Raw genomic sequence first — 14653 nt, forward strand, 5'->3', positions numbered from 1 at the left:
GGGCAATGGTCCCCCGCAGAGCATAAGGGTATGATTTAAACATCAATTGATGTGTACGTGGTGACTCCTCTTTACAGCATGTGCTGCAAACTTGGTTTCCAGCAGTAAAAAAAAAGGTTGAAATCAGACAATGAAGGGAGTTTTTCCAAGTCCTTATGGAGTTCCAAAAAAGCGTAAACCCCTCCCAGAGGCAATTCTGGAGAAACCTGCATACATTTAAGTGTACATATGCTACGCTATATACAGTGAGTATGCGCCAGCAACCATGGAAAAAACATGCAGCATTTGCGCAAAATGTATTATCTTTATTTCACATGTCACTAATAATCCTTCAGCGGAACATTCCTTAAGTAGAGGTGAGGGCTGAGGGAAACATGTCAAGTGCCATCAGCACTACCGCTGACGCTTTCCGGGAGAGAATCTAGGTCAAGGGACCTTTGGAAGGATCCAAAACCTATTAGGTAACAGTTCTGCGTTAGCCGTGCATGCAGCCGCTCTGCACTGCTAGGTCTGTGTGCAATAAACTGGAATGTGTATATATTTTAAGTGCATATGAACACATGTACATACATATACATTGTACACAGAAGTACGTCATTACGCTTACGAGTCAGCTTTGTTAAGAAACCAATGCAATGTAGCAAAGCACCAGGTGGAAATATCCCCTGAGTATAGAACAGAAAAAAATCCAATCTTGTGTGAAGTCTGGGACCTTCTACTCCTTCCTGAGCAGTCTCAGAAACTGTAAAAACATATTGACCCTCAAGTCACGAGTAAGGAGTCACTTTAAGGCTTTTCATACTATAGGTGTATGTTTGTTTTTGATCCCAGTTCTCCCATTGGCTACTTTTGTTCCAAACGGTCAGAGAGGCGGGATCCTGTAATGACCAGAGTTTGTCAGTTGATTGGCTGGCCGCAAAAACAAGGATTCACTCGCTGTCAGAGAGAGTCTCATACTGAGAGCAAAGCAGCGGTTTAGGCTCTTCATCCCGAGCCCTCTGTGGGGTGGCAGAGTTACTCTGTGGAATGGATGAGGAAGGGGGAGCAGCAACTAGACCTGTAGGGAGCCTGATCGTTAGTGGGTTGAATGGAAATGGCGTCGACCCTGAAGAGAAAAAAAAAAAAGGGTGAAAATCACTGACAAGGTCATTCATTTGCTTATACGTACCAAACAGAATGAATCAAGCAGAACCTCAGACTGTGCCAAAAAGTATCTTTTCTAATATCGAATGGGTTGCAATGACAAAATCAAATCTTTATGAAGCTATGCTGTAGCAGTGCAAGGAATATGCAGTCTCCAATACCGTTCAATGAACATGGGAGCATGCGAAAGATCTGCGGATTTAGAAAATCGAAAGGGGGCACTCAGCTATCATATAGGTGCTTATAATGACAGGGTGGTCCCTTTAACCCCTTTATAACAATTACAGACCCTAAGGGGTTGCTAGTTGTGCTGCACCGAGAGCAGTGTCCAAAAGCTATAAAAATTATAAATGAAGACAAATAATAATACTAATTAAAAATAATGCATTTTAACCAGGACCTCTTCCATTAACATCATTTTGTCTGCAGTCATACATTTTGTGTATATGATCAAATGATAACTGTCACTAGTGTACTGCGGCAATAACACACTAAAAAATAACAGCACGGTTACCTGTTGAAGATGGCCTCTCTTCCCACACTCGGTTGGTTAGGGGGGTTTTCCGGTTGCAGTCGCCCTCGGAGTGCACGGATGATGCAGAGGGAGGCCTCTCTCCAGAAGGCTGGCCTGGTGCAGGTGACTTGGCTTTCCTACTGTTTGGCCTGGAGATCTTGTGTTTCCCTCCACCACCTAAAATAAATAGACATCCCTAAAGCATTGCAAAAGCCCATATCTCCATTTATTACCTTTTCAGCACCACACACAGGGAATATTGCTTTCTTTGCCCGCTCGGTGAGATAAAACCGAAGAGGATGTTTCAATAGACACCGCGTATATTTCAAGCTACTTGATCTCAGAAGCATATCCACTTTAAGTGTCAAAATAAGGAACGCACATCAGGAATACATACTATTTATGGATTCCATGTAAGCAGCTGATGTATTTACCAAGGCACCAGTACATAGAAGACTGCACAATATGGTGCCCGGTGCACAAAGCTCATATTCTTCCCTCTAGATTGTAAGCACGTCTGAGCAGGGCCCTCCTCACCTGCTCACTCTGTAAGTCAATTTGTTATGTTACATACTACTTGTTATGTCCTGCGCTATATAAAACAATAAATAATAATAATAACCTGAGACATGGGTGTTGCAAGTCTCTTAGTGGGTTAAAATCCCCAGGTCTTCATTGTCTTGCACTACTTGATACACACGGTGGTGCTATTATATAACCAGCCTAATTCTGTTATAGCAGATATGGGGGAGGGGGCAGTTATGTTGCCAGATGATGGAGAGGCCTATTATAAAATTATCATCTATATGTAACATATTAATAAACGTGTTAGATTATGTATAATAAACAAAGAGTTCCCAAAACCCAGGCACATTGTTGCATTTTCAGAAGGACAGCACTAGACGTGTTTTAGAAGAAGCAGGCACAATACGGTTTGCTAGTTATTGGATACAAGCCAGTTGGAAAGATGTTGGCAGGAAAAACAATTGAAATAAAGAGGAAATTAATCAATATTAGAGAAAGGAAGACAGAAGTGTAAAATGAAAGAAGAGTGAGAAAACAAAACAAAAAAAAGCAGCAGACCTGGCAAGGATCGCATGTCGTCATTCCGTCCATCAATAGTTGTTATGGGTATAGCAGAGGACAGGCTTGTGTTGGCATTCAAGGGGTTAAAAGCATTGGTACTGAGTGCTGAGCGGTCTTCCCACTGTTCGTCATATTTACCCATTAGGGCCTTCCTAATAATTGCCTCCAGTCCCATGTTGCTGTTGGCGTTCTCTTGCACAGACTGAGTTCGGCAGCTAATGGGTCCTACGAAATGCGGTAAGACACGGGTGGGGGGAAAAGGCAAAGGGTGGAAGGGAACAATCGTCAGCACCGGACATCATCATGTGTTTCTTGTTTCCTTCTCTGCATTAACACAGTTCGCTAGCATTATGTGCCGCTAAAGCTTTTGGACTGGATGTGTGCACGACTCTTTCTGGGACGGTGTACACTGGTAGATTTCACAGATGGACCATGATTTTGCTACCAACCACTGCTAATAGCCTAATGATTAGCATTTCACCCCAAACTTCTTTTCCAATCACGGATTTCTTTACCAGAATCTTACGTGATTAGCCAATGAAGCATATATTTAAAAAGTAATGGTATATAATTAGGGTCCCCAACTTTAGGCAGAGTTATAGAACTGTACCGTGTTAGCCACGGGGTGAGGGGGAGAAAGATGAACAAAGTAGGTTAATACCTCTGTACTATTTCAGTTCATAAAAGTACCTTTTCTCTGGCCTGTCAGCAAAATAATGGGTAGTTGTGAGATTTAGGGTTTTTCACTTTCATACTGCATGTGGAGGTTTGTAACTATTGTAGACAAAAGCATACAAGTCATAAACGTGTACTGAAAAACGTGGGGAAAGCGCTACCTGCTCCAGTGATGGCCGGCATATTAAATATCTCTGTTCCGGGCTGCCCAATATCTGCCAAGGCAAAATAAAATGAATGGCTCAAGTGTTTCAGCAAATTACAAAGTCATCTTCAATGAAACTGTTAAAAATGCACATCCACACAACTGTTTTGCCACAGTTTCTTATCTTTCTTGAAATGCCACTTATCCGACAGCAGAACTGGTAAACATGACTTGGACTTTGTGGATAAGACAACAGGTTCGACTACTCAGAACCTTCTCAACGCCAGTATAAATACTCATTTGGGAACGTTAACTTCGGCCTTGAATCTGACGGTATGACAAACCTCCCCAAAAGCCAAACTGCTTGTGAATGTGAAAAAAAAACAAAACAAGGAAACTCTTACTATACTCTGGCTCATTCCTGTTGGCTGTACTAAGCTTTTTTATGATCTCCTGTTTCTTGGACTTAACCATAGCAGAGTTGCTCTCGGTCAGCTTACTGAAGAACGCTGGGGGCTGTGAGCTGCTCCCTGGGGACTTGGAACCCATTCTGAAGGAGGAAAAAGAAAAACATACAAAACGCTGATGACAAAGCTGATGGATACTGCAGAAATGTTCAAACCTACACTTTTGACAAAAATGAAAAGAATGTTATTTGAGAATGTTGACAGCTATTGCTACATCAATTTAACTCTCGTATATCGCTGCCCAAAGCATTAGTATTGCCAGCTAAATATATATACACTAATATGTTTCCTAAGCTGCACAAAAGTACTGGAAAAAGCAAAGCTGTAAGAAAAAAATATGGAGATTCTCAGGGTGCAAAAAAATGGGAAATAAAAAATCACGAAGAAACAGAATTTCCAGAAATCTGCTTAGAGAAATAAATAAATTAACCGTTGTGCTTCTATAACACAATAAAAAGCTGCCACGTCATCAAAGCTCAACACATTGCACAGATAAAAAGGACACTTTAGAACATAAAACATGCAAGTTTTTGTTTAATTCTCACTTGCAAGAAAAGGTTAGGTGAAAAGGCAGATTTCATACAAAGAAATGGAACAGAGCGATCAAGACCACAGTAATGGAGGGATGCAGAGGAAAACAGTACAGGAAAACTTGTGAAGGGTACATGTTCACATTTTTGGAACTAGTATACCATCATCTTGTTTATATTCTGGAGTGAGTGTGTCTAATCGATATCAGACCATTTCCAATATTACAGCTATTACTAACAAATATATGTTACTGACATGATATATGAAAGTCTAAGACCATGAAGCTACCAAGTTAAAGAGGGCTGACTTTAAAATGAGCAACTTTGCAGCAGATGAACAATCAGACTGCATGCAAGAAATAATTGAAATCAAAGGTCTATAAACGAAATGTGTTTATGCGGCTAAATTAAAAGGTTGCTGCGTCAAATGCCGGTATAAAAAAAAAAATAAAAAAATTTAAAAAAAGGCTGACGTGATTTTCTCCACACAGCCTATGCCATACCCTAGCCTACTCATTAAAAGCCATTCAGCCATATACACTGAATGTGAGCTCTATGGTTGTTAGCTTAGCTCTTGTGTAGTGTTCTAGATATGGAGTTAGGAGCTGGCCAAGTACAAACATTCTTGCCAAAAAGTTGGAAAAGCATGACTGGTTACTGATGGATAGGTAAGTTGGCATGCTTGGAGAGTGCTTTACCTTGGTTCTGTTTGATCTCCCTCTCTATATAAAGTGGGGTATGTGGTATTCCTAGTATACTCAGGGTCTCCCATGCCCTCTGGTGGAGATATGGGGTCGATACCATCTTCTGATCCACTCAACGTAGAAGCTTTGTTTTGATCAGGAGATCTAAAGATCAATGAAGCTTACATTCATCTACCGGTACACAGGTCTCATTCTGTTTCCTCCTTGCTGGTGTGGGCTCATATATATATATATATATATATATATATATATATATATATATATATATATATATATATATATATACTTATGTGTGTAGGTTTGGGTTTTGGGAAACAACACGCAGAGCTACACTCACGTGGCTAAGCATTAAGGCTTCTTAAGGCTAGAACAAGTATTTGCCCCTTCCTGATTTCTTCTATTTTTGCATATCTGCCACACCTGAATGTTTCAGATAATCAGTTATTTGTTTTAAAATGTGTTTATTAATGATAATTTGCACACATATAAGGAATTGAGGTCACAGGCTTGTCCTTACAAAAAGGTCAAGTAACAGGATCTCATCTCAAACATAAAAGGAAAATCCTGACTACGACTACTCTGGGGCAACTTATCACAGAGTATCAATCGAATTTGTACACTAACCCTCCTCGACAGCGCATATTTGTTATCAGTACAAAAAATGAAATAAATTGAACACAAAACATAAATAAATAAAACTGTTTTAATAAACAATTATCTGCTTGTGCATGTCAGTAATTGAGAAGCACGAAAACCGCTCAGAATAGCTTGACGTAGGCGATGAAGGCGGTTGGAGGAGGGGGTGTCCAATTAATTCATTTTCATATTAGACAAAGAGTAAACACAAAATGTTGTTTTTAAATGATTATTTCATGTATAGAATGAAAAAGGCTATCCAACACTACATGGCCGTAGGTGAAAAAGTAATTGCCACTAAATCAGCCAATTAACCAAATGTAATTGGTAATTGGAATAAATTTCACTAGACGCACCCAGGCACGATTACCGCCAGCCATATTAAATACCTCAATTACATAAAACCTGTGTTGCACAGTGAAGTAGGCTAAAAGGTCTCAAAAAGCAGCACATGATGCCACCACCTAAAGAAATTTTAAGAACAGATGAGGAACAAAGCCATTGAAATCTCTCAGTCTGGAAGGGTTTCAAAGCAAACCACAGCGCCATTATCTACAAACAGAGAGGATTTGGAACAGCGGTGAACCCTCCCAGGACTGGCTGGCCTACCGAAATTCCTCCAAGACAGCATTGACATCTAGGAGGTCACAAAGGAGCCCTGACTAACATGTAAAGAACTGCAGGCTTCATTTGTCTCAGTTAAGGTCCACAATAAGAAAGAGACTTACAAAACTGGAATCCATCTTTATGACACCCAAGACTTTTGGGATAATCTTTCTTGGACTGATAAGTCCAAAGTGGAACTTTTTGGAACACATGGGTCGCGTTGCCTTCTGGAGTAAAGCTAACACAACATTCCACAATAAGAACATCATACCAACAGTCAAACACGGTGCTGGTAGTGCGATGGTCTGGTGCTGCTTTAGGGCCTGGGTGACTTGCCATAATTAATAGAGCCATGATCTTTGCTCTATAACAGAAAATCCTGTAGGATAGTCTCCAGCTATCAGTTTGTCACACGTTTGGAATAAAAGTGCACTCATTTATCCCTTTGCTGAGTGTCTTTTTAATTTGTTTAAGCCATCAGTTTGTGACCTAAAGCTCAAGCGCAGTTGGGTGATGCAGCAGGACAATGATCCAAAGTACACAAGCAAGCCCACCTCTAAAGAAACACAATTAAGTTTTTGGAGCGGCCTAGTTAAAGTCCTGACTTGAATCTGATTGAGATGCTGAGGCATGACCTTAAAAAGCCAGTTCATGCTAGAAAACCCTCCCAATGTGGCTAAAATCAAACAACTGTGCCAAGAGTGGCCCAAAATTCTTCCACAGCGATGTAAAAAGACTCATTTGCCAGCCATCGCAAATGTTTGAGTGCAGTTGTTGCCTCCAAGGACGGTGCAACCAGATATTAGGTTTAGGGGGCAATTACTTTTTCATATGGGTGACATAAGTTATGGTTTACCTTCAAAAAATGAAATGATCACATAAAAGCTGCATTTTGAGTTTACTCACATTCTCTTTTTATTTTATTTTTACTGATCTGAACCAAATGTGACAGATAAGCAAAAATAAAAGAAATCTGGAAGGGGCAAATACTTTTTCAGAGAACTGTAGTTGTACATTGAGCATCTGTTCTTTAAACATGATATATTGGAAGCAGCCAATATGCCTATTTTTTTCCCACTCAATATAAACCAGCCAAACACGAACAATGGATCGTCCAGCTGTTGGACTACATATATGTTATCCACACCTTTTTTCTCCGTTGCTCCCAGGGGAAATTCTTGCAGCCTGGCTCTGTTCTTGCTGTTGAAGGACACTGTCGCTGGCATTCTGCCGCAGGTCCAACACGGGGCAGCCGGCTCCAGAGTAATATACCGGTGCAGGGATTTGCGGGTTCAGTTGCTGGGGGTGGTGCCGAGTATAGTCCTGAGTAATCACCTCCTGAGGTAACATTTCATGAAAACGGAATCATTACATACAACTTTCATATTATATACTGGACACTGTCAAATATTACTGCCACTAAGGCACACAAATTACAGACACGGGAGGGCAGCAAGGGACTTGGCCTAATTGGCTCTTTAACACACTGTGAACGCTATGTCATTAGTACATTATCAGGTCTTCTAAAGTCATGCTATCTATACTGGCCAATGACAAATGGACTTTTGGCAAGGATGCTAGTAGTCAGCAAGACATCCCACCCGGTTGCCTTGAGGATATCACCACCATGTAAGAGATGCAAGTGAAAGCCATTGTCATGTCGTAATATCATAGCACTCAAACAAGGAAAACAAACTGGCACTTACATTAATATGCTGAGCCAAGGTAACCACTCTTTGGTTTTTAAGAGAAGACTGCGGTGCATGACATGGTGACTGCTGACCTTCTGATTTCTGTCGTATATGTCCTTCTGATATATGCTTTATGGATGCTGTAAAGAACCACAATTATTCTTGCAAAGTTTTTGTAAATTACTGAAATGACAGAATCGTTATTCTGGGTATTTTATTAAGTGAAATAAAAGGGACCCTGCAACCTAAAAGAAAATACTTAATAAACTGCCTACGCATATACTGTGTAAATTGTGTAAGCATGTTTCACATAGAGGTTCACGCTAGATACTTTAGTACTCCAGAGGAGACATGCTATTTCCTAAACGTACAGATAAAATCCAGCACTGCTATCAAAAATAGGACATGGATATGCTGCGCTCATGTAGACTCCACCAAAGTATGCTACGAGTCATCTCCACTGGACACAGACAAGCCCATCGTTCAAACAGGTACGGATATATATTTGATGTAGTGATAGAATAGGATGTTTTTGTTTTTGTTTTATTCGTCAAAAAAAAAACAAACACAATTTTTTTCCTTTTCTTTTACTTAATCCCTTTTTGGGAAGAGGAATGTTGTTTTTCACTCTCTTCCTCTTCACTCTTTCCTGCACCGATTACACTGTGATCAGCAAGCAGGGAGAGCAATCGGAGGTCGCAACAGAGTCAAGACAGACCCTGCTGAGTCTCTCCTGTCCTCCGGTGACCTTCCTTTGGGTGTCAGCAGGGACAACTACATAAAGGGAATGATCAATTGGGCACACTTTACACAACAGTGCAGTGGCGCTTGCGCCTTTACACATGATGGTCAGCAGTAAGCCAGCGATGCTGGCTTTCGCTGACGGTAAGGAATCCAGGTTGTCAATTGTGAAAAAAACGATCTTCAACAAAGAACAAGAAGGAAGTATATTTCCTAGGAGATGTATTAGGCAAAAGGTCATGGTCTAAAGTTAGAGGGTCAGAGGCTTAGATGTAAGGTATGGAAGTTTGACTCAACAGTGAGTGAAGTTAAACTTGCATTTGCAATTACATAGTTTTTTTACATAGTTATATAGGCTGAAAAAAGACATGCGTCCATCAAGTTCAGCCTTTCCTATATCTGTTAATTTGTTGCTGTTGATCCAAAAGAAGGCAAAAAAACCCCGGTTTCGCTCTTTCCAATTTTGCACTAACCAGGGGGAAAAATTCCTTCTTGACCCCAAAATGGCAGTCAGATTTCTCCTTGGATCAATAAGCTGTTTCCCCATAATTAAAGATTATATCCCTGAATATTATGTTTTTCCAGGTATCCATCCAGTTACCGTTTAAACGTCTGTAGAGACTCCGATAAAACTACCTCTGCAGGCAGAGAATTCCACATCCTTATTGTCCTTACTGTAAAAAACCCTTTCCTCTGCTTTAGTCTAAATCTCGTTTCTTCCAGTCTGAACGCATGACCACGTGTCCTATGCATAGTCCTGTTTATGAACAGATTTCCACACAATGGTTTGTATTGGCCCCGAATATATTTATATAATGCTATCATATCCCCTCTGAGGCGACGTTTTTCTAAACTAAACAGATTTAAATTAGTTAACCTTTCTTCATAACTATAGTGCTCCGTTCCTTTTATTAATTTTGTAGCCCGCCTCTGCACCCTTTCTAGTGCTATGATATCCTTCTTTAGAATAGGTGCCCAAAATTGCACAGCATATTCAAGGTGCGGCCTTACCATTGATTTATACAGAGGCAACATTATATCTTTATCCCGCGACTTGATGCCCCTTTTTATACACCACAATACCTTACTGGCCTTGAAATAAAAGTTTGATCTACACACTTGCCAACAATTTCGGCAGCAACATTACATAGATGAAATTTCCCCTCTACAAAGTTCCATTTTAAGCATCTGCGTTCTAGAAGACTGAAATCTTGGGATCACCTTGCTTATGTCGAGTTTCTTGCTCCACACGTGCTCCTTCTGAGTCCTGCACAGAAACTCTGATGCCCTTCTCATGAGACAGCCCGGGTGTATTCATTGGGCTAACAGCGTCACGTCTGTCAGGGCTGTACCCTGTGGGAAATCCTAATCGGATGCAAAGATGTTTAGATTCTTCTGTCTAACGATGTCCTTTCCTATTGCCATCAGTGTTATGGAACTGTGCAAAATGTTCTCACTTTGATAGCTCAAGTTATGAAAAACAAGCTCCGGAACCGCAAATAAAAATGGATCTATCTAAGAGTGAATTGAGATTACCTAAAATATACGCCGTAAAGCAATTATCAAACTGAGAAGGGGGATATGTGTTCTTTTTTATTATCCTACTTTTGAACAGTAAGCATCAGAACAGCTTGGAGAGACAGAACAATTAACGCTGCACAAGAAGGGATAGCATATTTAATCACGTTTAGCATATTTCCAACACACATCTCATGTGAACGTTCATCAAAAACATAAAGGGGTTTACATAATAGTCTGGTTTTTTTTCGCAGACTCAAGCCAGGCTGACAACCTCGTTCATAGGTCGGATGAATGCTTCCAGAAATCCATTATCAGTGTGCATGGGATATCTTTCAACCTAAACCAACGCCAGAATGAGTGGCCTCCCAAAACCTGGTGACCACGCTCTGGTTAAATACAAAGACTACCGGCACTGGTGCAAAGCGACACGAGCTGCGTACTGTGAAGTGATCTATATACTTAACCATATTCTGCAAGAACCACGTGTCGCATCTCATCTATGATATCTGTATAAAATAACATTAATACTGTACCTGACCGCTCCATTATATAAATAGCTATGAAAAGTGTACATTTTGCACAGCTCCACGCAGACAATCTGCATATACCGCAGCCCACACTAACTATATCAGAACCCTCAATCAGGCAGCGAAGGGATCTGCTTGGCATGATTATAATTGCCGCTTTGTGCAGAAAACATCAGAGCGAGGACACGCCACCAAGTCAAGCAGCCCATCGGCGACCATCAACCCACAAGCGAATAGTGCCAAAATCTGCATTGAATTCCAGATGAACAATTCCTTGGGACAAGAATGAATCACTTACAGCCGTAACCCCTCCAAAACCGTGGTGATGGAGGAGCGACTGTGCATCGACTAAGAACGGATTTGTAAACAAAAAACACACAGGAGTTTGGTTAACGATATGTGACAAACTCAATGAATGGATATTATGCATACAGGCGGAAAAGTGCATTGATCGGGCCTAAATGTTTAAATTGGATCAGTTGTCTGCAGAAAACATTACTCACTGTATGATGTACCCCCCCTATTGTGTTTCAGTTTTATTTTCCACACATGAACCCAATGTCCACATTCTGAATGGCTGTCCATATGAGAAATATTTACAATGTTTTATATCCGGTGCAGAAAACAGGATGATTCTATGTGCGGCTATTAAAAGATACAGCTCATCGAGGGCCTGCTGCTGAGCTACTACATACATTATTTTATGTCAGTAGTAGAAGCATTATTAAACACTCATCTACAGACACCAGACAAGCCAGAAGGCTTGGTTTTTCCCCTCAGAAATCTCATGGTGCTGCTACAACCACAAGGGATTCTGGGTAATTTTAGGTGGAAGGGTTTTCCATCACCTATACCCACCATAACGTATGCTATTTTATGTCATACTTTTTTATGTCAAACTGATTAAAGGCAGGCTTTGGTGATAGGTGCACTACAATCTCTAATTAAACAGAGCCACATTAGAATCTACCAATGCAGTTCCAGTTCTGTCTCCAACTTCAGTGACATTAAGCAGTTTAATCACAAATCACAACGCAATGTGAAAGGCTAACAAGAGACGGCTCCTTCTGCAAGACCCGCGTAATGTAATGTGGAAAGGTAAAATCTTGCAGGCTAAATCGTGCCTCATCGACTGGCCAATGAATCACAGTAAAAAGTGTGATATTTTTTCTATGCATTTTCTTATAATATGTAGTTAAGTGGGTTGTGATGTTGCAACCGTCTAATTCCCACAATTAAGTGATTACAACTTTAAGTGCTATCCGTGTCTGTGTCTGGGCAGTCAAGCAACAAACTTTAGACTTTTTAAAGGGACAGGTTACTGACCACAGGCAAATTTTTAACAAAACTCCTGCATGCTTTATGTTTGTGGGTGCATATGCATTCAGTAAACAATCAGCCCAAAAATTACACAGCAACATGATTTAAAATCCTTTGGCAATGATGGGTTAACAAAAATATTTCCAAACCTCCTCGATGCCATGCTTCAGGATCGTAAAGTACCCGCTTAAATCTGGGTTTTGGATTACTGCCAGTATATTCGTACTACAAACAAAAGCTAATAGAAAAGGCATGGAGGGGGTTTAGTTTAGGCTTTCAGTCTTTCCTTGCCATGGCGGTATGGGCAGGGGGAAGGCGAAAGCATTGCCAGCCCATCTGGCAGTGAATAGGTAGATGCTGCTGCAAGGAACAGATTACTAGATTACTAACCAGACCCCCCCCCCCATCAATGCTTTACTTAAACGTCTAGATCACAGATGCACCCCATATATACCCCACATTTCCAGACAAAAGTTAACAGCACTGACCCTGACAGCGCACTCACCACCGAATATTAAAGTGACATTCCAGTCCCAAAATTGTATCATTTTAATGCGTGTAAGAGTCCATATTTATTTTCCTTGTCACTGTGTAAAGCTCCCCTCCATTGCGTGGCATGAAGTATACAGCGATACACAGTGCAAATATGTATTTGGAATTTTGGCTCTACAGAAGTTCAGCTCTTGCGAATGTGAGCTTTCCTAAGAGATGAGTGCCAACCGAAACTAAAAGTTCCAAGCTGATGTTCAATAGTTGCTCCAAATACCTGACTTCATCTCTTAAAAACCTACTTGAAGTGAAAATTAAAGGAAAAAAGCATATAGCTGTACACATCATGACATACTAACTCGCGGGGGGGGGGGGGGGATAAATCGAATCATGTACAGTGATGAAACTGCAAATATGCATGCTTTACCAAGCAAAATGCATTGAGGTTTCTGCTAAATGGACTCCAATTAGCATTTAAAACATTTGTGCTGGAATGCCTCTTTTAAATACTCTGCATTCAGTTTATATAAGGATGAACCCATCTGCTGCCATTGGGGTCAGCAACACATTGCTCTAGAGTTAAGCCCTTGAGAGAATATCATCACATCTACAATAAGGCCAGTGAAGCACGAATTAGATTAAAAATGAATGAAAACAGCAAAAACTCCCCTTGCAAAAAAATAAATTAAAAAAATGTAATTGGATAATGGAAAATTGGAGACAAATGATTTAAGCAAATAATTAAAATAAAAAAATATATATATATATTAAAAGAAAACACCCTTGAAGCTTAAAAAGCCAATCACTGGCTCGTGCATTTGAAAGAAAATATGTGCGATATATATATATATATAAATGCGTGTGTATGTAGTATGTATAGGCCACAAGCTTTGGACTACCTGCTCCCGTATGTCTTACCATCACTACTGGAGTCGATACTTATCGCACCTCTTTCTCGCTTCCCGTTATCGCAAGAAATTTGACGCATGATAATGGCGTCTATGAAGTTGGCCGCTGTCATGGTGGTCTTACCGAGTGATCGAAGCTCCTGTTCCTGCATGGAAAAGGGCTTATTTGGGGTCTTGTCCCTATTGTGCTGCTCACTGGCTGACACTGCAGTCTGGTCCAGGGGGTGATGATGTTGGTTTTTCCCCTGTACGTTGTTATAGTGGTGAGTGGAACTGGCTCCACTTGTGGAAAGAGGCCTGGACTCCATGGCCTTAATAGGTGATGTCTGTTCGACCGCTACAGGTTGCAGCTTGGAGTTGTAAAAATGTTCATTCCTGGGACGATCTACTTTGACCTCACGGGCCCTTATCTCCTTCTGTACAATTGAATGATCCACAGATTGGTAGCTCTCAGGTCCACTGGCTGAGCGGTGAGAAGCTGTAGTGAACTGCATGGAGGATCGGATGGGTGATGAACTTGAAGATGAGCTTTAGATGCAAAGAAACAGGTAGTTATTGAACCACTAACCTTGAGATTGACTACATTTAAAAAGAAATACTTCACAGTATAATTCATTCATATACCATATTATAACTGTGAGAGATCTACACAGAGACCAAATACAAAATCTCAGATCCTTTTGTCTGCTCTGCACTACACACGGCCATGGAAATTAACCAGGGAATTCTTACCGTAATACAGAGGTTGTTGCACTTTCTGTGCTTGTCATCAGGTTTTTCATGCCAGTGTTGTGAAGAACACTTGGGCGTTGCTGGACATTCTCGTGAGCCCGTGGTGATGCTGGAGAGTGTTGGTGGCTGTGGCTCTGTCCAGGCAAACGTCCACTGCTCTGTTCCGTGCCTATAAACACACAAACATGTCACAGCATAGAGAACGTGCAGATATTCTG

General features: G+C 40.8%; 1 protein-coding gene across 1 annotated transcript in view; it reads right to left on the minus strand.

The window, feature by feature from the left end:
• Positions 1-929: 929 nt before the first annotated feature.
• Positions 930-14653, minus strand: part of NCOR2 (nuclear receptor corepressor 2) — a 127362-nt gene continuing 113638 nt past the window's right edge. Inside the window, exons 36-46 of the mRNA XM_089491036.1 lie at positions 14436-14604; positions 13714-14231; positions 10143-10303; positions 8213-8326; positions 7654-7844; positions 5259-5408; positions 3968-4113; positions 3580-3633; positions 2741-2968; positions 1658-1834; positions 930-1105 (exon numbers count right to left, since the gene is read on the minus strand). Coding sequence (XP_089347162.1) covers positions 930-1105; positions 1658-1834; positions 2741-2968; positions 3580-3633; positions 3968-4113; positions 5259-5408; positions 7654-7844; positions 8213-8326; positions 10143-10303; positions 13714-14231; positions 14436-14604 — 2084 coding nt within the window. The remainder of the gene's footprint in view (positions 1106-1657; positions 1835-2740; positions 2969-3579; positions 3634-3967; positions 4114-5258; positions 5409-7653; positions 7845-8212; positions 8327-10142; positions 10304-13713; positions 14232-14435; positions 14605-14653) is intronic.

The sequence above is a fragment of the Sceloporus occidentalis genome, unplaced genomic scaffold (assembly GCF_023333645.1).
Source record: "Sceloporus occidentalis isolate IW3139 unplaced genomic scaffold, rSceOcc1.0.p SCAF_48, whole genome shotgun sequence".
Lineage (NCBI taxonomy): Eukaryota > Metazoa > Chordata > Lepidosauria > Squamata > Phrynosomatidae > Sceloporus > Sceloporus occidentalis.